The sequence below is a fragment of the Panthera pardus genome, unplaced genomic scaffold (genome assembly GCF_024362965.1).
Source record: "Panthera pardus isolate Hobbes unplaced genomic scaffold, ASM2436296v1 HiC_scaffold_17, whole genome shotgun sequence".
Lineage (NCBI taxonomy): Eukaryota > Metazoa > Chordata > Mammalia > Carnivora > Felidae > Panthera > Panthera pardus.
This window is the reverse complement of record NW_026526732.1, coordinates 14,587,463-14,614,995: the sequence shown is the minus strand read 5'-3', so window position 1 is coordinate 14,614,995 and position 27,533 is coordinate 14,587,463. Positions and strand designations below refer to the sequence as shown.

At 36.8% G+C, this 27,533-nt stretch overlaps 1 protein-coding gene across 1 annotated transcript; it reads left to right on the top strand.

Moving 5' to 3' along the window:
• Positions 1-994: 994 nt before the first annotated feature.
• On the top strand, positions 995-27,533 carry MYCT1 (MYC target 1). Its single transcript, XM_019431760.2, has 2 exons — positions 995-1,164; positions 24,898-27,533. The coding sequence occupies exons 1-2, from the start codon at positions 1,113-1,115 to the stop codon at positions 25,404-25,406; spliced, it is 561 nt and encodes a 186-aa protein (XP_019287305.2). The 5' UTR covers positions 995-1,112; the 3' UTR covers positions 25,407-27,533.

Below are 27,533 nucleotides of genomic sequence, written 5' to 3'. Positions count from 1 at the left end.
CCCCACATTGGGTGAACAGGAGCCCTGCTTCTCCTCTCTCTGCCCCCTCGCTCACTTGCGCCCTCTCTCTCAAAAATAATAATAATAATTAAAATAATAATAAGCGAATAAAGCTAAAACTAATAAAGACTCTTAAAATTTTAACTTATCTACATCACCTGAAAAATTTCATATAACTCTTTCCTATAGTCACACCCACGATATCCCCTGTGTGAATTGTGATGATTCTTCTCTGTTTATATCGTCCTTTCTGCCTTCTTACTCTCTCCTCTTGGTAAAATTATGTTCATGCTTTCCCATGGAGTTCTTAGACGTCTCCATGAAAACAACTACTGTGATCATTGTACTCTTCGTTATAGCGCTTATCTTTCTGCTGTAATTCCGTGTTTGCATGTATGTTTCTCTTGCTTGGTTTTAAACAGGCTCCTCCTGTGTGGAAATCATCCTATTCATACTTAAGTACCAATTCAAGAGTAATACAAATTAAATGTAAGTTACATTTTAGGTAGCTATTTATGAAAGGAAGCAGATAACTTTTCAAAATTAATATGCCAAATGGAGAAAGAGACAGGTTACGAATTTTAATAAATGAGATTTATAAAATTAATTGTACTTGAATGGAGTATGAATTTCCAAAGGGTGGGGTGGAGAACCCCCCTCCCCCAATTTGCTGAATAAATCTAATTGTGAAATGTTGGAAAGTAGTCTCTTTCTCTGTCCTATAGAAATTTAACCCAAAGTGCTACAGCTTAGATTTTGGAATCTTCCTATATATGTTGGTAGGAGCTGGAGAAAGAAGAAATGGAGCCTCTCAGCCCAAAAGCAGCCAGAGAGGAAGAAGCTTGGTAATTTAGCTGAGGAAATGACGAGAAGGAAATTGTTTCGTGTCTCAGGAACCATGTGGAGTTCCGAGATAAGAAAAACAGTTGCTAATTTGAGTATAAAAGCAGGAAACATGATACACTTGTTTCCTTTTATGCAAACCCAAGTATATGAGGGGTTGTGTGAAAATTATTTTTCTCTTGCTGAACCACATAGAATCAAAGTGCTTCTTTCGAACATACTGGCTTTTCTTTTTTTTTTTTCTGTCTCTTCTATTTCTTGTGGATATTATGGCTAATAACACAACAAGTTTAGGGAGTCCATGGCCAGAAAACTTTTGGGGTAAGATATTTTCTTTAACTGTTTTTAATTTAAAATTAGGATGCAGAAAAGGTCCTGCATAATTTATTGAGTGAACATCTCTGAGTTAGTTTGTTTACCATAAACTGGTTACTTAACTTTTCATAAGTTTATTATAATAAATATATTCATATAATGTGTTTAAGGTGGGTTTTGGAGACACTCAAGAAGAATCTGGGCAACAAGTACAGATTTTGTTTGGTGTTACAAAATATAATTAGAAAATAATGAGAATAAAAATGTGAAAAAAGAAAAGATGGAAATAATTGCTGTTTAGAATACGATAATGTGGATTTTGTTGGAAAAATAAGTTTTATTTGTCTTAAGGTTATAAAGTATATGTTTTATTTAATGAAATCAAGAATTGCTGAAGAGGTTATTTTTTCATTGTCAATGTCATACTCTTTATTTTCCAAAGGAAATCAAAACAACAAAATCTATACTTAAGGACTGTGATGTCATAGATAAAATAAGGAATCTTATTGTGAAATTAAAGGAAGAAAAAACTATAATAAAAAAAGTTCACTTGAAATAACATTACATATAACATTAAAAGGAAGCCTATCACAGAGGAAAAAAGAAACAATACAAAAGTACTTTTTGGCTGAGTTCAGGCACAGCTACTGGTTAAATATCAGTAATGGAGTAGAGCTGAGGTCAAAATTACCAGCTGTTCAAGGCTAAAGAAGGAAAATGCTAAGGAACATGGATTAAGATGTAAATTGACGAGTATTCTTGGATTCAGGGATATTTTAAAAATAAGGGAGACTATTTCAGTTAAATTCAGAAGAAAAATTTAAAGGAATCAATGGAGTTTATGAAGAGATCAATAGCCTTATTTTTTGTCTAGAACAGATTTTTAATTCCCTCAGAGAATTATTTCATACTCTCTTTTGTGATTTGTGGGGATGCTTTGGGAGCTATCAGTGAAACGGAACAGCAATATTGACTGTCCCTAACAACCTCACCTAGCACCTAGCTGTCCGGCATCACAAAAATGTGCATGAAGGGAAATAATTCTTTTTTTTTTTTTTTTTCTTTTTTACCATCAACCCCTTTATGTTTGCTTCAGGCCTGGAAAGGAGGGTTATTAGTGAACACCCTAACATAATCATTAAAAAATAAGAAGAAAGTAAATTATGTTTGCATACTGTTAAGAATGGCTTTGGTAATAAGTAATTCTTGGAAAACCCAACAGCCAATAAGCCTTAAAACTGTGGGAGTCTTAATTATATATATTTGTTACAATACTGCTTGCTGTCTTCATTTATAAGAAAAGTGAATGCATTAAACACACACTGAAAAATAGCTAGAATTTGTTTACACCAAATTCATCATTACAAAATTAACTATACAAATTATTAAAAGTAAAGTAGCTCTTACTACAAAAATTAATCTGTGAAAGCCAGATCTATTTTTTTTTTCAGACCATTTGAAGTTAAATTTCAGGTTTACTTAAGTGAAAGGAATCACTAGCCACTGACTAAAACATGGGTAATAATCATAAAATAAACCTGAATTAATAAGACAATGCTTAATTGAAGTCTATTTACCAATCCAAAAAACACTGATTTTTTTGTGTGTTATTTGTGCTTGAGAAGGAATTCAAACTTACTGTTTCAAAGATAGTTCCTAGGGTTTTTTTTGTTTTTTTTTTTTTTTTGTCTTAGTAGGTGAATGCAATGGAAAATAGATGGAAATAATGAAAACCAGGAAGGGGAGTGTTACATTGATAAGCATTACCAAAACCAATGCAACCATGTTGAGCAGATATAGTGTTTGATGATTTGGGGGAAATATATGAAAGATCACATTATTTCTTCTGGGGTAAAAAATACTAAGTGTAAAATGTAAAAAGCTAAACATAAATATAGTAAATGTAGAAATTTCCTAACATATAAATGTAGACCTTTTAAATTTTATTTCTTTTTTATATCTAAATTGGTATCTATTTTGATCACTGATTCCGCAAAAATATTATTTTGAAAATCTTATCAAGTACATTACCATGCATTTTCTATTGTGTCCAATTTCGAGTTTAGAGAATAAAGATGGAATTGCTGAGAAAAGGAAAACTTGCGCATTGAACTACATAAATTTCTCGAACTTAACGCACTTAAGATGTATGGAAAGTTGTTTTCCAAATATCAGTTTTTGGGGGGTTACTTTAATGAATGCTGAAAAATAAGATAATGATACCAGGTTGTTACTAATAATAATAGCTTGCATTTTCATAGTAATCACCCACTAGGACTTATTAATGTAGTACAAGCATTACAGTCATTAGTGCAACAGGAAGCAAAAAAATTGGTTTGAGGCCAACAACACAGCTGAAGACCACCTGTATTTCTCTCTTTTGCTTTCTTTAATGCATTTTTCTTCTCTGGGAACATTCCCCACCAAAGCAGCAGGAACCAGAACCTGTAAAATTTGCGGCATCCTGCCTCCATGAAACAGTAGACACGTATCCTTAAACTTGGGATTCTCTCTCTCCCTCTCTCTCTGCCCCTCTCCCACTTGCTCTCTCTGTCTCTCTCTCAAAATAAATAAGTAAACATATACAATTTTTTTAAATGGCAAAAATGGTCCCAAAATCTTTCTTAGAGAAAAAAAAAAATGATGCTTTATCCGTTCCTGTAAGTCGGAGAAGATTCACAGAAGGAGATAATCCTAGGAAGGACATGTTAATCATCATTTTCCCCACATTAACTTATTAACTCACTCATTCATTCACCTATCAGTTTATTGGTTTACTCAGAAGCATTGACTGGCCACCCATTATATATTAGTCAATGTGTTAGGTGTTAGTGATATAAGCAAGGCGTAGTTGGACAATTTCAGGGAGTTCAGGAGAAATGCTACCAACATATATGCAGAAGCAAAAGCACACAAACCACATCTGTAGAGGTGAATGTCTTGAAGCAGATATTTTTATTTTTATTTTTTTTTAATTTTTTTTTTTTTAACGTTTATTTACTTTTGAGACAGAGAGAGACAGAGGATGAATGGGGGAGGGTCAGAGAGAGAGAGGGAGACACAGAATCTGAAACAGGCTCCAGGCTCTGAGCTGTCAGCACAGAGCCCGACGCAGGGCTCGAACTCACGAGCCGTGAGATCATGACCTGGGCCGAAGTCGGACGCTTAACCGACTGAGCCACCCAGGCACCCCATGGCAGATATTTTTGAAGTTTTGTGTACTTTCAGTGTAAAAATTTGACCTGATTTAACATGATAATGTTCAATCTTGTGACTTTAGATCTTCCTGTTTTCCTCTTTCTTAGGACCTTTCCCTAAGGTTGGAAAGGGCCTAAGGTGGGGGCATTAGAGACTATTAGGGGTATTGGAAGGAGAGGGCCTTTGATTCTTGATCTCATGTTCTGGTCTCTGCTGATATCTACCAATAACTATTTCTCATCTGTTTTTAGGGCATTGCCCTTTCCTCCCTCGCTTCCACTGCTGAGGGCTCTTACTGTAGAATCCGGCTCATGTGGTCTATGCAAATTTTGTTAATGGCATGGTTTCTCCTTTTTTTTTTTATGTCCCCTCTAGTCTACTGCTGCCTTTTATTCAGGGACTCTTCCATCTATCTCAGTGGTATGGAACAGTATTGAATGCTCTCCCATAATCCGAGGGTTGTGAAAGTCTCTTGAGGTTAAGCTGTTTATCAAGTGCCCTAAGCCCAGATGTACCAATGTCTACCATCCCCATTTCTACTCTGCCTGTCAGGCACCCAGGGTTTCTCAGAGGGAAAACCCCATTTGGACCCCAGGAAGCTGAGAATGGATACCAGTTTCTCCGGGATTCCCTAAATCAATCTATAACTCATCATGAGCAGAGATGGAGTGATGATCCCTTCTAGTCCCTTACTAGTCACATACTAGGTCAGGAGGGTGGGGGCTACATGGAAGGTTTAATGGCCTGGTAAGAAAAAGAAGAGAGATTGCTCTCTCTCCCACTCTCTGTGAGCATGCACTGAGAAAAGGTCAAGTGAGGTCACAGCGAGAAATAGGTCACCTGCAAGCTATGAAGCTTTCACCAGACCCTGATCATGCTGACACCTTGATCTTGGACTTTCTAGCTCAAAGAACTAAGAGAAATAAAGGCCTGTTGTTTAAGCCATACAGGCTATAGTATTTTGTATGGCAACCCACATTGACAAGGACATGACTCGTAGACTATGGTCCATTTTTCCCAGTACCGTTCTTAGAGTAAAAAGGTATGTTTTTGAGCCCTTTAGACTCTTAGCATTTTGAAATTCCAGCAAACAAACAGAACACTCTTATCTCTCTCAAAATATCTAGTGATTGCAGTAAAGCAACTGTTTTTCAAGGTTTTTACCTATTTGGTTTTCATCCATTCTACATATTTGATAATCCAATTAGAAATTCCAAGGATCAACTTTTTCTTTTTCTATGCATGCTTGCTAACCGTACGAATCCTCTCCAAAGTAATTGAAGAGAAGAAGGGTTGTGAACTGATTTATTGGGTAGTCAAGTGTCAAGGGGAGAAAACCTTGGTTAATAGCTGAAAGTTCTATTTCCTGTAGAAATATGTCTACATTTAATACATTAAATTAAATGTTACAGGTCTACTCTCTGTAGATAGGAGCAGGATGTTCTCAGAGAAACTGGAGACAGTCAGAGTTTATTGAACACAAACCCCAATGATGTCCTCTATATTCCCTCCTCCTAAAAAGCAAGCCAATGTTATTATATTTCAAATGCGTCTTTAATTTGTATTTGTAAAACAAATTAAACATGTGTCCATCATTGGACACGTGTGCATCATTGCACATTAATGGCCTACCAATTATTTCCCTTATCTCAGTTACCCAGAAATCTTGAAAAACAAGTGTTTACAAATTGTTGTCTTTAAAGCAGCTGCATCTGAATTATATAAATAAATTTGAAAATGCATCTCTCACTGGGCTCCATGATCAGAGATTATGATTCAGTAAGCATGAGCCTAGAAGGCTGCACCGTTTAATAGGTCCCTGACCTTAGAACTCCTGTATCTACATTCAAGAGAGAAATTTGCCTATAATAGTCTTTTCTTGCGATAGTCTTGTCGGGCTTTGGTACTAGTGTTAGACTGGTCTCATAAAACAAGTTAGGAAGCGTTTTCTTCTATGAGTTATGGAAGTTTGTGTTTTCTAAAAATCAGAATTCAATATTTTTTTATGTTTTTTTCCTTTAAAGTCAAATTTACCTACAATGGAATGTGTAAAATAAATAATAATGAAGTGCACAGATTGAAACTGAACATTTGCTGAATTTTTACAAACATGTACACATCTGAATCACTCTGTCTTCAATCATAGATATTAAATATTATCACAAACCTAAAAAGTTCCCTAATTCCACATCCCAGTCAGTTCCTGTCTGCAACATCCCCAGAAGAAACCATTATTTTGATTTTCTTTTCTAGAACAGATTAGCTTTGCCTGTTCTAGAACTTCTGATAAATGAAATAATATAGGATCTACTCTTTTGGCTATAAGAATAGAGCTGTAACAGATATTCTTGTAAGACTCTTTTGTTGATACATGTTTTCATTATTCTTCGTAACTTCCTAGAAGTGGAAGAGCTGGTCATAGCTTTAGTGTAGGTTTGATTTCATAAAAAATTGTCAGGCCTTTTTCCAAAGTGGTTATGCAATTTACTTTTTGCAAAAATATATGAGGGCTCCAGTTGCTTCAGATCTTTTCCAACAGCCCTTTTTTTATTTTCAACCCTTTATATTGTAGCCTTTCTGGTCAGTATTTAGTTTTATCTTATTGTGGTTTTAGTTTGTATCTTCCTGATGCCTGATGATGGTGAGCAGAGGTTGACAAAGTATGGCTTACTGGCTAAATATGATGCATGACTTGTTTTTATAAATAAAGTTTTATTGGGACAATTGTGTGTTTATGATGTTTTGTGCTACAATAATAGAGTTGAGTAGTTTCAATAACTTATGACCTGAAAACCCCAAAATATTTGCTCCCTGGGCCTTTAAAGACAAAAATTTGCTGATTGTGACATTGAACATCTTCTCTTGTGCTTATGGGAATTTGAATATATATTTTGAAGAAGAATCTGTTCATTTCTTTGGCGCATTTTTATTTTCTTTATCTTTCTGCTCCTTCTCCTTCTCCTTCTCCTTCTCCTTCCCCTTCCCCTTCCCCTTCCCCTTCCCCTTCCCCTTCCCCTTCCCCTTCCCCTTCTTCTGTCTTTTTATTATTGATTATAAAAGTCCTTTATATATTCTGGTGTCAGTCAGTTGTCAGATATATATTTGCAAAGTTTTTTTTTTTTTTTTTAAGTTTATTTATTTATTTTGGAGAGAGAGGGAGGTGGGGCAGAGAAAGAGGAAGAGAGAGAAAATCTGAAGCAGATAGAGCCCTATGTGGGGCTTGAAAGATGAAGCTGAAATCAAGAATCCAAAGCTTGGGGCACCTGGGTGGCTCAGTCAGTTAAGTGTCCGACTTAGGCTCGGGTCATGATCTCACAGCTCATGATCTCACAGCTCATGATCTCACAGCTCGTGAGTTCAAGCCCCGCGTCAGGCTCTGTGCTGACAGCTCAGAGCCTGGAGCCTGCTTCAGATTCTGTGTCTCCCTCTCTTTCTGCCCCCTCCCCCACTCATGCTCTGTCTCTCTCTGCCTCTCAAAATACAGAAATATAAAAAAAAAAAAAAAAGAATCCGAAGCTTAACCAACACACCATCCAGGTAATGTTTATTACCTGTAATGTGGCTTGTAAATGTTTGCTACCTGTCTGTGGCTTGCTTATTTATTTTCTAAAGTGTCTTTTGCTGAGCAGATTTAAAAACTTTTAAGTCTAATCTGTGTATCTAGGTATCACCTATCTACTGTGTTTGTGCTTATTTTAAAGAAATTAAAAGAAAATAGTCTTTTATATTTATACTGATACTATTTCTGATGTTCTTTATTTCTTCCTGAAGCTCTAAGTCTTTTAGCTGATATCATTCCCCCTCAATCTAAGGGTTTCCTTTAGCAAAGCTTTTATTTTTTTTATTTTTATTTTTTTCATTTGAGATTTTTTTTTTTCAATATATGAAGTTTATTGTCAAATTGGTTTCCATACAACACCCAGGGCTCATCCCAACAGGTGCCCTCCTTAATACCCTTCACCCACCCTCCCTCCCCTCCCACCCCCCATCAACCCTCAGTTTGTTCTCAGTTTTTAAGAGTCTTATGCTTTGGCTCTCTTCCACTCTAACCTCTTTTTTTTTTTTTTTTCCTTCCCCTCCCCCATGGGTTTCTGTTAAGTTTCTCAGGATGCACATAGGAGTGAAACCATATGGTATCTGTCTTTCTCTGTATGGCTTATTTCACTTAGCATAACACTCTCCAGTTCCATCCATGTTAGCAAAGCTTTTAATGTAGTTCTGCTAGTCATGAGTTTTTCTCTAAACCTGGAAGATTATTTATTTCTCCATTATTCTTAACAGATAATTTTCAAGATATAGAAAATATAGTTTGATTGATTTTTTTGTTGCTTTGAAATATGATGGTATCCAATTGGGGATTAGTAGTTGTTCAAATAATTGTTTTTCTGAATGTAATTATGTCATTTTAATTTTTAATTTGGCTGCTGCCAGTTTACCTTTGATCTCCAGCTGTTTGATTATGATGTGCCTGTGTACAGTTCTTTACATATTTCCTGCTTGATATTTCAAGACTCTTGAATCTGTAAACTCATTTCTTTCATTAAGTTTGAAAATTTTCAGTCTTATTTCTTCAATTAGTTTTTAGCTCCATTATATTAAATATTTGTAAATTGTTCCATAGTTCCCTGAGGCTCTTCTCTTTTTCAAGATGGATAATTTCTAATAACCTATTTCTTTTTTTTTTAATTTTTTTTTTACATTTATTTATTTTTGAGAGACAGAGAGAGACAGTGTGAACAGGGGAGGGGCAGAGAGAGAGGGAGACACAGAATCTGAAGCAGGTTCCAGGCTCTGAGCCGTCAGCACAGAGCCCATGCGGGGCTCGAACCCATGAACCGTGAGATCATGACCTGAGCCGAAGTCGACCGCTTAACCAACTGAGCCACCCAGGTGCCCCATCTATTAACCTATTTCTAAGTTTATTGAATCTTTTCATTGTCATCTTAAGTGTAATGTTAGACTCATTGAGTGATTTTTTTTTTTTTTTTTTTTTTTTTTTTTTAGTTTTGATGTTCTTTTTAGTTCCATTTGGTTCTTTCTTAGAATTTGTATTTTCTGTTGATATTTCTCACTTTTCACTCTTTTTTTAAAAAAAAGGTTTTTTTAATGTTTATTTTTGAGAGAGAGAGAGAAAGGCAGAGTGGGCAGGGGAGGGGCAGAGATAGAGGGAGACACAGAATCCGAAGCAGGCTCCAGGCTCTGAGTTGTCAGCACAGAGCCCCATGGGGGGCTCAAACTCATGGGCAGTGAGATCGTGACCTGAGCCGAAATTAGCAGCTTAACTGTCTGGGCCACTCAGGCACTCCTCCGACTTTTCATTCTTTATGAACACTGTCCTTCGCATCATTGAACATAAATATACAAGTTGCTTTAAAATTTTTGTGTGCTAATTCCAACATCTGGGCATTTTAGGCTATGTCGTTTGTTTATTATTATTTATTTTTATTTTTTAATTTATATTCAAGTTAGTTAGCATATAGTGCAATAATGATTTCAGGAGTAGAATCCAGTAATTCATCCCCTACGTATAACATCCAGGGCTCATCCCAACAAGTGTCTTCCTTAATACCCCTTTTCCCATTTCGCCATCCCTTCACCCCCATCCCCTCCAGCAGCCCTCAGTTTGTTGTCTATATTTAAGAGTCTCTTATGTTTTGTCTCCCTCCCTGTTTTTATATTATTTTTGCTTCCCTTCCTTTATGTTCATCTGTATTGTACCTTAAAGTCCTCACATGAGTGAAGTCATATGATATTTGTCTTTTTCTTTTTTTTATATTGTAGTATTTATTTATTTATTTTTAATATGAAATTTATTGTCAAATTGGTTTCCATGCAACACCCAGTGCTCATCCCAACAGGTGCCTCAATGCCCATCACCCACCCTCCCCTCCCTCACACCCACCATCAACCCTCAGTTTGTTCTCAGTTTTTAAGTCTCTTATGGTTTGGCTCCCTCTCTTTCTCACTTTTTTTTTTCCCCTTCCCCTCCCCCATGGTCTTCTGTTAAGTTTCTCAGGATCCACATAAGAGTGAAACCATATGGTATCTGTCTTTCTCTGTATGACTTATTTCACTTAGCATAACACTCTCCAATTCCATCCATGTTGCTACAAAAGGCTATATTTCGTTCTTTCTCATTGCCACGTAGTATTCCATTGTGTATATAAACCACAATTTCTTTATCCATTCATCAGTTGTTGGACATTTAGGCTCTTTCCATAATTTGGCTATTGTTGAAAGTGTTGCTATAAACATTGGGGTACAAGTACCCCTAAGCATCAGCACTTCTGTATCACTTGGGTAAGTTCCTAGCAGTGCTATTGCTGGGTCATAGGGTAGATCTATTTTTAATTTTTTGAGGAACCTCCACACTGTTTTCCAGAGTGGCTACACCAGTTTGCATTTCCAACAGTGCAAGAGGGTTCCCATTTTTCCACATCCTCTCCAGCATCTATAGTCTCCTGATTTGTTCATTTTAGCCACTCTGACTTTTTCTAATTTTGCTTAGCATAATACCCTCTAGTTCCATCCATGTAGTTGCAAATGGCAAAATTTCATTCTTTTTGATTGCCTAGTAATACTCCATTGTATATATATACATCTTTATCCATTCATCCATCGATGGACATTTGGGCTCTTTCCATACTTTGGCTATTGTTGATAGTGCTGCTATAAACATGGGGGTGCATGTGTCCCTTCGAAACAGCACATCTGAATCCCGTGGATAAATGCCTAGTAGTGCAATTGCTGGGTCATAGGGTAGCTCTATTTTTAGTTTTTGAGGAACCTCCATACTGTTTTCCAGAGTGGCTGCACCAGCTTGCATTCCCACCAACAGTGCAAAAGAGATCCTCTTTCTCCACATCCTCACCAACATCTGTCGTTGCCTGAGTTGTTAATGTTAGCCATTCTAACAGGTGTGAGGTGGTATCTCATTGTGGTTTTGATTTGTATTTCCCTGATGATGAGTGATGTTGAGCATTTTTTCATGTGTCGATTGGCCATCTGGGTGTCTTCTTTGGAGAAGTGTCTAATCATGTCTTTTGCCCATTTCTTCACTGGATTATTTGTTTTTTGGGTGTTGAGTTTGAGAAGTTCTTTATAGATTTTGGATACTAACCCTTTATCTAATATGTCATTTGCAAACATTTTCTCCCATTCCATCAGCTGCCTTTTAGTTTTGTTGATTGTTTCCTTTGCTGTGCAGAAGTTTTTATTTTGATGAGGTCCCAATAATTCAATTTTGCTTTTGTTTCCCTTGTTTCCTGAGACATGTTGAGTAAGAAGTTGCTGCAGTCAAGTTCAAAGAGGTTTTTGCCTACTTTCTCCTCAAGGATTTTGATGGTTTCCAGTCTTATGTTTAGGCCTTTCATCCATTTTGAGTTTATTTTTGTGGATGGTGTAAGAAAGTGGTCCAGGTTCATTTTTCTGCATGTTGCTGTCCAGTTTTCCCAGCACCACTTGCTGAAGAGACTGTCTTTATTCCATTGGATATTCATTCCTGGTTGTCAAAGATTAGCTGGCCATACGTTTGTGGGTCCATTTCTGGGTGCTGTATTCCGTTCCATTGATCTGAGTGTCTGTTCTTGTGCCAGTACCATACTGTCTTGATGATTACAGCTTCGTAATATAGTTTGAAGTCCAGGATTGTGATGCCTCCAGGCTATGCCTTTGTTGACTACCTTTTCTCCTGAGAATGGGTCACATTTTCCTGTTTCTTCATATGTCAAGTAATTTCATATTGTATCTTTAACATTTAGAATGGGCTTTTGGATTTGGCTATATTACCCTGAAGACTACTTTTTTTTCTCATTTGTTTTCATGGGAAAATAACATAGTAGGAACTCAAACCACAAAAACCTATAAAGCCTGTCCTTTAACAAGCAGTTCAGGCTCTGTTTGGTTCAGTTAATTTCTTTATTTTCTCTAGTGATTCAAAATGAAACATGCAGTGTGGTTCTGGAGTTGGGCACAGTTACAGGATATGTTTATCCATAAAATTTTGAGACCCTTCTCTCTGGTATTCTTTTTTCTAAAATTTCTCTCTCATACTCAAACAGCTCTGGTTGCCAAAACCTCTGTCCTGTATTTCTCCAGATTGGAAATACTGCAGATGTTCAGTTGGTGTTTTACCTGCCCACATAATTCAGACTGGAAACTGTCCTCGGGCTAGAAGTTTTTCAAACTAGGAAATTCACCTACTGCCTGCTATTTGAGGCTTCCTTCTTTTTAATTTTTTTTAATGTTTCTTTATTTTTGGGAAAGAGAGAGAGAAAGAGAGAGAGAGAGGGCGGGGGGAGGAGCAGAGGGAAAGGGAGACACAGAATCCGAAGCAGTCCAGTCTCTGAGCTGTCAGCACAGAGCCTGATGCAGGGCTAAAACCCACAAACTGTGAGATCATGACCTGAGCTTAAGTCGGATGCTTAACCAAATGAACCTGGCTATATAATCTGTTCTAATGCCATCTTGTTAATTTCTGATATTGGTAATTCTCTCTCTCTCTTTTTCTTCTTTCTTCCCTTCTTCCCATTTGGTCATTCTTATCAGCAGTTAATCAATTTTTTATTAGATTTTTTTTCATGGAAACCACTTTTTATTAGGCTTTGATAATTCTCCCTCTTTGTTTCTTTTCTTTTTTCTATGTCTTTACATTCTGCTTTCTCTTATTTATTTCTCTTACTTATTTATTTCTCTTATTATTTACTGTATTATTCCATTTTACTTGTGTTTGATTTAGTTTTTTTTTTTTGCTAGCTTTTTGATATGGAAGATTATATAATTGATTTTTCGGCCTTTCTTCTTTTTATTTTTTTAATTTTTTAAGTTTTTAAATTTATTTTGAGAGAGACAAAGACAGCACCAGTGGGAAATGGGCAGAGAGAAAAAGAGAGAGAATCTCAAGCAGGCTTTGCACAGTCACTGCAAAGCCCCACATGGAGCTCAAACTCACAAAACCATGATTTCATGACCTGAGCAGCAATCGAATCAGATACTTAACCGACTGAGCCATATAGGCACCCCAGCCTTTCTACTTTTTGAATTTATGCCTCCAAAGGTACACATTTTCTTCTAAGCACAGCTTTATGTGCATATCATGTGTTTTGATATTTCATATTTTTAATATAACTCTTAAAATATTTTCTAATTTTCATCAGATATTTTTATTCAAATATTTTTATAAGTCCCATTCTTTCTTGAAATTGTTCAACTTGTTATGTGTTTTCTTTAACATATGAATTCATGGTTATTTTAATAATTGTGTTTGATAACTGTAATATCTTGATAATTTATGGTTATTTTTCTATGATATAGCCGTTCTCTTGGTTTTTGTTCATTTGGTCTTGTCTCTTGGAATGCTTTGTAATTTGTTATTTATGCTTAGTAATGGCTGAAGCATTGTAGAAACAATTTTAGACTCTAAGTAAGTTTACCTTTTTCTAGAAAGGATTAATTTTTCTTCTGGAATTAGTTGGGGTTAGATCTATTTTCATTTTATTTTATTTTATTTTATTATTAAGATGAAATTTTAAATAGGGTAATCAGGTTAAGTCTATATAAGAAGGTGACATATGAATGAAGACCTGAAGTTAGCCACGGAGATACCTGGGGAAAGAATTTCAGAAATAGGTTACAACCAGTGCAAGGTTCTGAGTCAGGAGCATATCCAGTATGTTGAAGGAACAGCAAAGAGGGTAGTGTGGATGGAGCTAAGACAGAGGAAGGGTAAAAATGAGCAAAGATAATTGGGAACAGGTCAATTTGGAACTTTAAGAACATTTTTAGGAGTTTTCTTTTGCTCTGGGAGAAGTGGAGGGTTTAGAACAGAATAGTGTGATTTGACTTCTATTTTCAAAGGTTCACTTTGGCTACTGTATTGGAATAGAGGGTTAGGGAATGGTGGGAATGATAGGGTCAGAGGTGGTGGTCATGTTGGACTAGGGAGGCAACAGAGTAGATAGAAGTTGAATTCTGCATATATTGTGGGAAAAAACCATATAGGATTTTCTGGAAGATAAGCTACACATAGAAAATACCAACACTTTGTTTATTTTATTATGATTAATCAAGTTGTCTGTGCCCTATTATTCTCTCAAAATATTTTTGTCAAATTCTTCTTATTGCATGAACCATCCTCCTGTATACTCTAAGGTACCAAGAACAGAAGAGCTTTATTTGGCATTAGCTGGGCTTCTGATTCTTAAAATTGCAAAGGGTATTGTGAATTGATCAATGTTCCTTTCTGTTGACACTGATAAAATCACTTTTCAGATTTGGAACAGTTCAACTCAAAGCCACTAGATGGTGACCTCTACTAAATTTTAATACTAATGGACAGACTGAAGCATTGATGTACTGAAAACCAGATTCAATATTAGAATCTTAGAATTGAAAGATACTATACTGGCCATTATTTATAGGTCAGCAAGTACCAAATAACTTGAGTAAGTCATACAACCATTAGTAGAAATAGTTATTATTCACTGAAGACTTATATACCAGCCCCTTGCTAGTTGTATAGATATACATTACAAAATCAGGATAAGGATATCTAATTTGTATTTTTACCTTACTGAGGTTAGAATGTGTACCTTTTACCTTCAAAGGGAGATCTTAAGATTATTGATAAACAAGAAGGTAAATTGTCCTTCAAAAAGGAGTATATGTGCCAATATGTGTGTATTTTTTGGGTATATTGTTTTAATAGTACATTTAAAAAAAAAGACTTCCAGAATTTGTTATCAAAAATCTGCCAGAATGGAATTACATATATGAAAATTTAAAGCTACATGGCCAAGAGATGCTGTTTTCATTATATGTTTTCTGTATTCCAGTTTGGTTCAGAAAAATCATTAACTACAGTTGAATTAAAAAAAAATTCCTATGGAAGACCATTCTGGAACAGGCTATACTAAAATTATGGCTTGAACAGATAAAGGGGATTAAGAGTACATTGATCCTGATGAGGACTGAGAAATGTTTGGAATTGTTGAATCATTATTTTGTACACCTGAAACTAATAGAACATTGTGTGTTAATTAAACTTGAATAAAAAATTCAAAAATATGACTTGACATTTCTTTCTTATTGCTTTTCTGGATTTTTACACTGTTTATGCAGTTTGGATGTAAGGGAGCTTAAGAAGATAGATAAGGGGAGCCTGGGTGGCTCAGTCAGTTGTGTCCGACTTCAGCTCAGGTCATGATCTTGTGGTTTGTGAGTTTGAGCCCCACATTGGGCTCTGTGCTGACAGCTCAGAGCCTGGAGCCTGTTTCTGATTCTGCATCTCCCTCTCTCTCTGCCCCTCCCTTGCTTGTTCTCACTCTCTTTCTCTCAAAAATAAACACTAAAAAATTAAAAAAAAAGAAGATAGATAAGCTTTTTACCATATAGTTCAGCAAGTCTTAGACATTCTTACGTCATTATTATAGTTCATAGTTATTAAAAAAATTCTGCAAGTATGGTAGCAGCATAGGAATTAGTACGATTGGGGCCCCTGGGTGGCTCAGTCGGTTAAGCTTTCGGCTCAGGTCATGATCTCATGGTTTGTGAGTTCGAGCCCCGGGTGGGGCTCTGTGCTGACAGCTCAGAGCCTGGAGCCTGCTTTGGATTCTGTGTCTCCCTCTCTCTCTCTCTGCCCCTCCCCTGCTTATGCTTTTTTTCTCTCTGTCTCTCAATAATAAATACACGTTAAAAAAACGTACTAAAAATTAGCACTGTAATTTCTAATATGAATATTTGACTAACTTCACGGGTTAGGAAGCCATTTTCATGGTATGTGCACTCAAGTGAACAACAAAAATTAAGCAAATCCATATAAAAGCAGCATGATTTTTTTCTGTCATTTTTATAACTTCTGCTCCATCTTATCTTAATTTATATTCTTTCAAAATGTAACTGGTTTATTACTGATGTATATATGTTATTCTCATGATTCTCATGTACATTTAAAATTTATCATTTAATCTTTTCAGATATCTCTATAACCCTATACAGTCTTCTATTTATAATAGTAATAAAATATTTTGAGTTATTATTACCTATACTGCCTGCCATTTCCCTAAATTTCAGGCATAGATGGTACATCTACAGTGTTAAATATGATATTTAATATTATAACATCATAAATATTATAATATAGAAATATTATAAAGCCATAAAGAAGAATCATTTAAAACAGATTTATTGCCAAATTGCACTCCTAGAAATATTGTTCTAGTTTTAGTGCCACAAAAAATGCTTTTATTCACAAACTGAAATTTTTCATTTAAGAAAATTTTGATGAATGAATATATTCTATAACACTGGTCTGCTAGAGTTTGGATATTACCCTTGTTTTCTTATATCAGACTAGTATATTTTGGAAATCAGTCATCTGGCACATAAATATATTTCTTACTCTGCGTATTTTGGTTGCCTTTGCTAATTTTCTCCATCAATTTCAGAGACAAGACATTATTTTCCCTTGATTGTACATTTGAAAAGTATCTAACTTTTTTCTTGAAATTAAACCTTATGCTATTTTTCTCTTTTTTAAATGTTTTTAGTTATTTTTGAGAGAGAGAGACAGAGATACAGAGAGAGACACAGAATCTGAAGCAGGCTCCAGACTCAGAGCTGTCATCACAGAGCCTGATGCAGGGCTCAAACTCATGAACCGTGAGATCATGACCTGAGCTGAAGTCTGATGCTTACCCAGCTGAGCCACTTAGGCGCCCCAAACCTTATGCTGTTTTTCAATAAAGATAAACCACTGAGAACATTTTATTTGTCAGAAGAGACAGCAATAGAGAGGCTCAAAGGATACAAACACTGAGACCATCTATAGGAACTCCTATAACCCTTAAAGGCCTTTATTGGGTAACTGAATCTATTTTCTCTTTAAAGATTCTAGTTTTATCCCCATTTAGTTGAAGTGAAGTGAATATATCTCTTTAATATCATCTATTATATCTGCTTATAGCCTGAGATATTTAGAATCCTCGATCAGACCATAGTGGTAACATTGGTTTACAGAAAAACAGGGGCATATACTCTGTAAACTTGAATATTTGTCTTCTCATTTTATTCCATTTATGAGTGAAAGCAATAGTCCCTGACCAATGCTAGCTGTCAGTATTCAATCATCAAAACAAATCAAGTGTTAGTTCTACCACATAAAACTTAGACTCTGTTTCAGTATCATTAAAATGAGGATTCTGAACCAAGGCATTTTTAAGAGTTAGTTTTAGCTGAAACCCCTTATCTATAATTCTATATCTGAAGTTAATATTTCTTTTTTTTTAATTAAAAAAATTTTTTTAATGTTTTACTTAGCTTTGAGAGAGAGAGACAGAGTACAAGCAGGGGAGGGGCAGAGAGAGAGGGAGACATAGAATCTCAGGCAGGCTCCAGGCTCTGAGCTATCAGCACAGAGCCCGATGTGGGGCTTGAACTCGTGAACCACAAGATCATGACCTGAGCCAAAATTGGATGCTTAACCGACTGAGCCACCCAGGTGCTCCTGAAGTTGTTAATATTTCAAATTCTCCAGTAGAAGCTGTTGATTCAGGAGAATGTTATCTATAGAATGCATAATATTGCCTTAACACAATTTTCCCAAGTATTTCTTTTTGTAACAGGCTATCAAATCTGGTATTAAATTGGTACATTTTTTATGCATTTTAAGTTCTTCACTTACGTTTTAGATTAATATTTTCTTACAACACACCTAAGAAATAAAGTATTCCCCTTATGGGTTTGCTTGAGAATTAAGTGGTATGATACATGCAAAACAGTGCCTGAGACATATAAATTAAATTAATTACATAGAAACATACTATAGTGTTTAACAAAATAATGAAATAAAAATAAGATTGCTTGTTTTATAAATTATAGTCCTCCAAATATCGAAATTACCTAAAGTATTTTTTAAATTTTTTTTAATGTTTATTTATTTTTGAGACAGAGAGAGACAAAGCATGAGCAGGGGAGGGTCAGAGAGAGAGGGAGACACAGAATCTGAAACAGGCTCCAGGCTCTGAGCTGTCAGCACAGAGCCCGACACGGGGCTCGAACTCACGGACCGTGAAATCATGACCTGAGCTGAAGTCGGATACTTAACTGACTGAGCCACCCAGGCTCCCCAAGTTTTTTTCATGTTGATTTATTTTGACAGAGAGAGAGAGAGAGAGAGAGAGAGAATAAGCAGGGGAGGGGCAGAGAGAGAGGGGGAGAAGAGAGAGAATCTTAAGCAAGTTCCATGCTCAGTGCAGAGCCTGATGCTGGCCTCGATCTCACAACCATGGAATCAAGACCTGAGTCGAAATCAAGAGTCAGATGATCAAGTAACTGAGCCACCCAGGTGCCCCAAAATTACCTAAAGGTTTAATGAAAACTTTCTGGGGTGGAATAATAGAACTTCAAGGAGCTAATAGTTTACCTACTAGATCTCTACCTAATGCTTTATTCTCCTATTCAAAAGTACAACATCTAGATGAACCTTGGTATATCTTTCATTCGTTGTTCTAAATAGGAAGATAGCTTTTCTGAGTAATTTTGTCCAGATTCTTTGATTAATGTGTTTCTCATCGTAATTAACTCATGGATTCTCCAGGGTATAAACTATTCTATAAAGAAACTCTTCTAGGGATGACTGATCACTTAATAACATTTAATAATGAATTATTCAAATTATATGTAATACATCTCACAAAAAACAAGATTGACAAAAATTCACTGAAATAGGTAAAATTAGGTTTTTTTTAAGCCAAAGTACCAAACTGAGTAAACTGCCTGGACTCAGAGACCTACTTATTTGAGAAGAAGGCAAAAGACTTAGTTCTATCGAGTATTTGAGTAGCTCGTGATTTTTCTTTATTTTCTAGAGCAATTTTTCAGTGAGGGGTGCCTGGGTCGCTCAGTAAGTTGAGTGTCAGACTCTTTGATTTCTGCTCAGGCCATGATCCCGGGGTTGTGAGACTGAGCCCCGTGTCAGGCTCTGCACAGTGTAGAAATTCTCTCTCTCCCTCTGCCCTTCTCCCCCACTCGTGCCTGCTCTCTCTCTCTAAAATTAAACAAACAAACAAACAAAGAAGCAAAAAAAAAAAAAAAAAACCCAACAACAACAGCAAAAAACACATTTTCAGTGAGGTAACGAATTTATGCAGCCAAAACTTAAAGGAACTTTAGTGTTAATGATTATGAAACAATAAAAATTTGAGCAAATCTATTGTCTCGTAAACTTACATAAAATAGTAAAGGCATATAAATCTCACGAAGTAAGAAGATACTGAAATTTTTCTAAAACATTATGATTTAATCCAATTATTAAATCACTGCTAGAAAATAACATCATAATCGAGATCTTAGGAGCAAGAACCTCTAAACCTCAGTTTGTAGCCCCACTCCCCCCATGTCTTATTTCTAGTGTTTTAGACGGTGTAATCCTTTGGAATAATTTTTAGGTTCTTTTGACTTTGGGTCTCTTGTGACTAAGTGTTTTCTTTCCTATTCTTATGGTTACTTCCCACATTAAGTCATTATTATTATCGGGTATCTGGATCATGGCAGGAATGTTCAGACCTGTTTCAACTATCTTCCCTTCTCTGGGCCTTGGTCTGTCTCATTTATCATGGTTAGCTCTGTATTCTATCCTTCCTATTAGGTCACTTTGTTCAAGGCTCTCTCTGCCCACAGTAGAGAGATTGAACTTTTTAGAGATGCCCTCATAATCCTTCATCATCTGACCTCAATCTGCTCTAGGCAAAGTGGCCAACGGCTCCCTTATTGCAGGCTTAGAGGACATTTTCTTACCTTCATTGAAGTCTTATAGCATGTAAACTCCACCAGGGCTAACATTTTGTTTTCTTCACTCTTGCCTATAAATTTAGCCCTGCTTGGTATCTAGTGGGTGTTTTATATGTTAAATAAATGAATAGATAAATGTCTCTGGGGCAAGTAGCTGGTAATCACTTCCATCTAAAATTGTTACTTAGAGTCAGTGCTAGTATATTTTTTGTCTGATCAGGCCTCCCAAATTAGTCCTTCTTTGTTTCTTTGTTTACTTCTGCCACCTGTTAAGTTGTGATTTTCCTGGAAATCTATTCTCAACTCACTTCTAAACACACTCTTGCTTTTAGTGTAAGTGCTTTCCATGATGGCTACAAGTCTCCTGTACTATAAAGATTCCTAATTCTGCTCCTCTTTAAGCTCCATATTTATTTAACTCTGATTCCAAATGAGTATCTCAGGGGCACTCAAGTTCAGCATCTTCCACAATCTTACATTTCTTCTTGGTTTGGATGAATGATGCTAATATCTACCCTTGCCTGCCCATGCCAGAATCCCAGGAGTCATTGTAAATTCCTCCTTTCCTCAGTGTAGCAACGTATGGTGTATGGTGTTTTTACTGGTTGACTTTTAGAGGACAGAGGTGGGGAGGAATTATGTGCCCTTTGTTTTTTATTTTATTTCATTTTTTGTCTTGAAGGACTCTAAAATTTTCCCCTCACTCTTCCCTCTTTTCTTTTTCATTGTGTGGTTTCCAAAAAGCACCTCTCTTTCTCTGTCATTTCTCTTTTTAACACCTTTATTGAGATAATTCACATACCATAGGATTCACCCATTAAAGGGTACAATAAATGGTTTTGTTATAGTCACAGAGTTGTGTGACCATTGCCACCATCTCATATGAGAACACTCTGGCCTTCAAAAAGAAACCCATGGCCATTAGTATTCCCTCCCGTTCCCTCCCACCCCACCCACCAGCCGTAGGCAATCACTTATCTGCTTGTTCTCACCATAGTTTCCCTACCCCTCTTCTGGACACTTCCTGTAAATAGAATCTTACAAGATGAGATCTTTTGACTGCACACTTTACCCTCTTCTTCCTAAGGGAAGGATTACTTTCCAAGGCTGCCTTTTCACATTCTTTTTTTTTTTTTTTTAATATTTATTTATTATTGAGAGACAGAGAGACACTGAGCATGAGCAGCGAAGGGCCAGAGAGAGGGGGAGACACAGAATGCGAAGCAGGCTCCAGGCTCTGAGCTGTCAGCACAGAGCCTAATGCGGGGCTCGAACTCACAAACTGCGAGATCATGACCTGAGCTGAAGTCGGACCCTCAACTGACAGAGCCACCCAGACACCCGTGCCTTTTCACATTCTTGCATGCACTTGTAAATCCCTTTACTATAGTCGGGTGTGCTTATGGAACAGAATACCTTTTCATTATTTTTACACTTTTTCTGGAACCGTCCTTTTTCTCCATGAAGACTTGAGATAGAAGCATGGGAGAGAAGGTATTGATATCTGTTTTATCAGTTTACTTTCTTGGTAATTGAAGTTTGGATGTTCTTCGTCTTCTAATTATGCTGAAGGCGTGGGTTTTGTATCATTTTATTTGTGCATCTTGTTTTCTATTGTTTTTTTGGAAGAAATTCTGGGACATTCTGATTTACACAGCTATCATTGCCTTGGCAGCCCAGAATTCCTATAACTTCTTTTTTAGGTTCCCAATGTTTGGGGGCACTGACAGTTACAAGTGAATTTTGAATTTTACTAGATAGCCAATGAGTCTGATTTTATTTTCTGACTGTATTTATTATTTATTTGCTGTTTCCAGATAAAGCCTAATTTTCTAAAATCTCTGTCACAAGAGATTGAATTTTAAGGCTATGAGTCAATATTATTTTTATGAGACATTTTGGGAGAACAATACTTGGTCCAGCAGAGCTGTTCTAAATCATCTTCTCATTTAGAGTCCTCTTCCTATTACAAAGAATTTATTGTTTAGATTTGATTTAAGCGACTGTTTTGGAGGATTTTGATCTAAGCATTTGTGGAGGTAACTGTGAAAGTAGAACAAAACATACATAGTCTTGACACAGGAGATAAATGTGAACATAAGGTAGAAGGACGCCAATTGCTTCTATATCTTAAGATTAAGGAACAACGAGTAGTCTTATGTATTTATCAGCATTGGTTTGTTTTGCTCTTTCTGCATTATATATTTTCTATATATTATCATAGATTGCAACAATAACCTGAAAAGAACCTTGATAACCATAAAATCTAACTTCTTCATTTAAAACATAATAAAATGAGGGGTGCCTGGGTGGCTCAGTCGGTTAAGCGTCTGACTTCGGCTCAGGTCATGATCTCACGGTTCATGATTTCGAGCCCCACACTGGGCTCTGTGCTGACAGCTTGGAGCCTAGAGCTTGCTTCAGATTCTGTGTCTCCCTCTCGCTCTGGCCCTCTCCTGCTCACGCTCTGTCTCTCAAAAATAAATAAATAAATGTCAAAAAATAAAAAATAAAGAAAACATAATAAATGAGTCCAAACAAATTTCCTAAAAATCATACAATATGCTAAAGGTAAAGCTGAGTTGGGAATCTTGAATCAGTTAGCTTTTGCTGTATAACAATCTACCCCAAAACATAGTGTGGTAGGGTCCCCTCCCTAAAGAGGAAAAAAGAGAGAGAGAGAGAGAGAGAGAGAGAAAAGGAGAGACCCAGAACAAAACAACCCACAAAACTTCAAGATAACCTGGCTATGCACCTATGTGACAACATCCCTCATGACCTCGTAAACTGAGACCACTTAATCAGACTACATGTTTGTGTGTGTTACCATATATGGGAGACAAAGAAATAGAAAATGCATTAAAAAAGCTATGCCACGTGACGTTCAGTGCTCAGTTCTTTCGGGTACGAACCCAAATGAGCGGTGCCCACAGGAATAAAGTTGCTTTCTGGAAATTAAAAGGCCTCGGTGTCACGACTCTCTGTGCGAGAATCCTGCTACAACAGCAGCTTAAAAATATCATCTATTCAGCTCACAATTCTGTGGGTTAGTAGTTTGGATGGGGATCAGTCAGCTAGATAGATTTTCTGCTGGTCTTCTCTCATGTGTCACACTTAGTTGTTAGGCTGAGTAACACCTGAAAGATCTAGGAAGACCCCATTCATGTGTTTGGAGGTAGCCGTGTCTTGGCCGTAGCAATGGAGTAACTGGCCCAGTGTGTCTCTCATCATCCAGTAGGCAAGCCTGGGTTTGTCGGGCGCTGGCAATTACAGGGCTTCTGACAACAGCTGGGGTGGAAGCTGAAAGGCCTCTTGGAGTTTAGGCTGCATTTTGCACAACTTGATCTCCATTGCATCCCATTGGTAAAAGCAGGCTGTGAAGCCAGCCCAGCTTCAAGGGCAGGGAAGTAGATTCTACCTCTCAAAGGGAGGAACTTCAAAGCATTTGCAGCCTCTCTGTTTATTTGTTTGTTTTGTTTTTTCACAATCTCAAAACCTCACTGAGCTAATTTCCAGTCCATGGCCCTCTCAGTACAGAATCCCTAGATAAGCAATGAGATAAGATACCTCTTTACTTCACGGTAACTAATTTTTGTTCATGAAACAGTAACTAATGTTTGTTGATGAAACCAAAAAGTGATACTTGAAATGGATCTTGAAGAACAGGTTTTTCAGGCAGAAATTTAAAAGTTGTGTCCAGATATAAGGAAAAATACGTGGAAAAGCACAGAGATTGAGAGAAAAAGACAGACTCTGGGATAGTGAGAAAATCAGCATGACTTGTGGGTTAGATCATGGGGAAATGTGGTGGGGTCTTCCAAGGCTGGTGATAAGACATGGGAAGTCTTCTGATGTGCAGAATGTCTTTACATTCAAAGCAGGGGCTCTGCTCCCCAGTTTTCTTCTAAAAGGGGTTTTTAGTTCACAAGAAAAAGCATTAAGATAGAATTTCCATTTGGGGAAAACCAACTCCCCTACCCCCTGAACAGGAAATCTGAACAAATACAAGTTCTGTGAATGGAAGGATACTGGTGTATAGCAGAGATTCTATGGATCCAGGGGACAAAACTGTCATTATCACAGTGAGGGCATGACAGCAGCATGGACTGGAAATGATGGTCCAAGAAAGAGCACAGTAGTCTGCATGGGTCATGTCATCAATGAGTCAGAGATACAGGTTACAATCCAGGAGTTCAGGAAATAGAACATAAATCAGTCAGCCCACCAGATGGCTCTAGCTCAGCACTTCCTGTTACAAAATGACCACAGGAAGTGCGATGTCATGAAACCTGCAGGTGGGAGACATCGCTGGGGTTGATGAAAGCAGAGGCAGGAAAAGGCAAAGTCAATTTGACTACAAAATCCTTTATCAATTTCTGGAACGTTATTACTGCCACAGCCCAAGAGGAAATAATCTTAGGACTATATTTGCAAGCTTATAAACATTTATGAACTGAAGAATCACCTTTAAAAAAACAAAAAGACTATTCTCATTTATTACAGGTGATAAAAGAGCATCAGCAAGGTGTAATGCTACAGCTAAAAATGTTGCTTTAGATCCTTTTGCTTTAAAAAATAGAAGCATATCAGCTGACATTCATATATGGACCTAGTGCAGTCTTTTATTTCCCTAATTCAAAATCGCTTTCAATTAATCATGTACCCATAGTTACTGTTGGTGCTCTGTCCTGTGGTTTTAGTTGAACACCCATTTGCAAATGAAATTACCTATTTGATTTTGTTTGTTTGTTTCAGAGGATGTTATCACGTCCTTCTCAGTGTCCATTACAATTGTGCTCGTAATCGGAGGGTTTATTTGGGCTCTGTGTGTCTGTTTGTCTCGAAGAAGAGCCAGTGCCCCCATCTCGCAGTGGAGTTCAAGCCGGCGGTCTAGGTCTTACAACCATGGCCTCAACAGAACTGGATTTTACCGCCACAGTGGCTGCGAACGGCGAAGCAACCTCAGCCTGGCCAGCCTCACTTTCCAGCGACAAGCTTCCCTGGAGCAGGCAAATTCCTTTCCAAGAAAATCAAGCTTCAGGGCTTCAACTTTCCATCCCTTCCTGCAAAGTCCACCACTTCCGGTGGAAACTGACAGTCAGCTGGTGACTCTCCCTTCCTCCAGCTCGGTTCACACCGTCAGCACTTCGCACAGTCTGAGCCGCCCGGATTTCCACTGGTCCAACAACAGTCTTCGAGTGGGCTTTTCCACACCGCCCCCACCTGCCTATGACTCAATTATAAAAGCATTCCCAGATTCCTGAAGAGGGTGCTTTTGTTTTTAATTTGTTTCTTCCCTTTCTTGGCTTTTCCCGAAAGAAAATTACAGACAGGCTAAACGGAATTTTGAGGGCATGGCCCAAACAGCTGATGAGTTTCCAAGTTGAATTATGTTCATGCACTATAATTCAAGGCAGAAAATGTAAAACACATTTTCTTTGAATACACTTTTTCCTTTTGTCTCACAGAATAGTAATGTTTTCCAAAAAGGTATATATTTATGTTTGTTTTTTTTTAACTCAACCTGAAGGTTATTAAAGACAGTGGTTCTTATCTGAGACTCGGCTGTGATACAGTATATAAATATTTTAGACTAAAATTAAAACTTTAGATATTTGTGGTTTACAATCCTCATTCACTGTCCAATGTGACTATAAAGGGGGAAAAAATCACTATGTCACTTTAAAAAAAAAATCTATCCTAAAGAATTTTAATTTTACCTTCCTCGGAATGACATGAATCATTTTATAGTCTTGGATTTTTAATGGATTATATGAGCACAAAAGTGACAGAACAGAGATTTTAAAGTTCCTTGATGGCACTCATTTATGACAAGTGTGGGAACCAAGCAAAGGAAGAGAAACTCTGTGGGCGTTATAGGACACTTCAATTTTGACACTTATTTTCCCCCCACCCCAGCCTCTTTTGGTGCCTTCCCCAAGAATAGTTACCTACATCATTGAGGCAAAATCCTTGGGTTTACTAAGATCATCTAACTCTCCTTCACTGTTATAGTTATGTTGTTAGACAAGCAATACCAGCAAACCCAATTCTTTGACCTAAAAAACAAACTTTAATAACACCAAGCTTACATTTTTCCTTGGATATATTTTATTTCTTAGATATAAAGTTAGCCATTGGGGAAAGCACTTTATCTAGGGACCATCTCTTGTGAGTTCGCAGACAAATGGGGGTCAGTAGGGAGGAAGTCTATCATTGCGACAACCATGAAGATTGCTCCTTCCTGGATCGACTCATCAGATATCATCCCTTGTTTGCTTTTCTACGAATTTCAGCCTCACATTCTATGAAGAGTCTTTGTACAATGATTAAACCATGTCACATGGTCTTTGGTGCAGACACTTATTTAAGGAGTCCACTTCCACAGAGGGCCACCCTCTTGAAACAAGGTACATTCCCACATATGGGCACCAGAGAGCTTCAGTGGCCAGATGCTTACGGCTGTCCCTCTTCATGTAAGGACACAAGTTCACTGGAGTATTATTCAAAAGGCCTATAGTTCATTTCTGATATAGTGACTATTTAGCTTATGTTGCTGTTTGTTTGTTTCTCTGAACACTGGGATTTTTCATGAAGAAAAATGTACTCTTATTTTAGCTTCTGCAGTGCAGTGCTCACAGCTAATAGTGTCTGAGTATGTTTCGAGAACATCATAATTTTTACATAGTAAGAGATTCTGTACGGCATTCTGTTTTTTATTTTTGTTTAGCATTTATTTTCCATTGTTCCTCAAGGACAGTTATTCTTAATGAGGTCTATAGATTGATGCTGTCTAATGTAATATACCAACAAGAAAGAAGAAAGAAAGAAAGAAAGAAAGAAAGAAAGAAAGAAAGAAAGAAAAAGAAAGAAAGAAAAAGAAAGGCAAGGAAAGGAGGGAGGCAAAAAAGCAGTTAGGAAGAAGGGAAGAGAAGAGGAAGAAAGGTATTAAGAAAAAATTCTCACAGGATAACCAATTTGTTATAAGTTGGTTTTTAACAAATCTGGCAATTGTCATGTAGCCAGTTAAGATTTCAGGAGAGCATTAACTTAGTAACAAAGCTATCGTTTACTTCCAGGTCATCCTTAATGTTTCACATGAGAAGTAAACAAAGTGTATGGCTTTTATCTAGAATTTATACTGGGATAAAAATCGCTTTATAGCTTTCAAATTAGGAAAATGGGAGCAGAAATCCCGCGGTGAATTTAACCATCTGGCAGAATTGTTGCCTCCTCTTTCCTCAATTATGAAACAATCAAAATGAGTATCTTATAAATATTGTGCAATTTATGAAATGTGAAATTTAAGCAAAAACTAGAGACTTTTTAAGTTGTATCTGTTTAATTTGAAATGTTTAGTTGATTATGCAATAAAATTAAACTGATGTCAA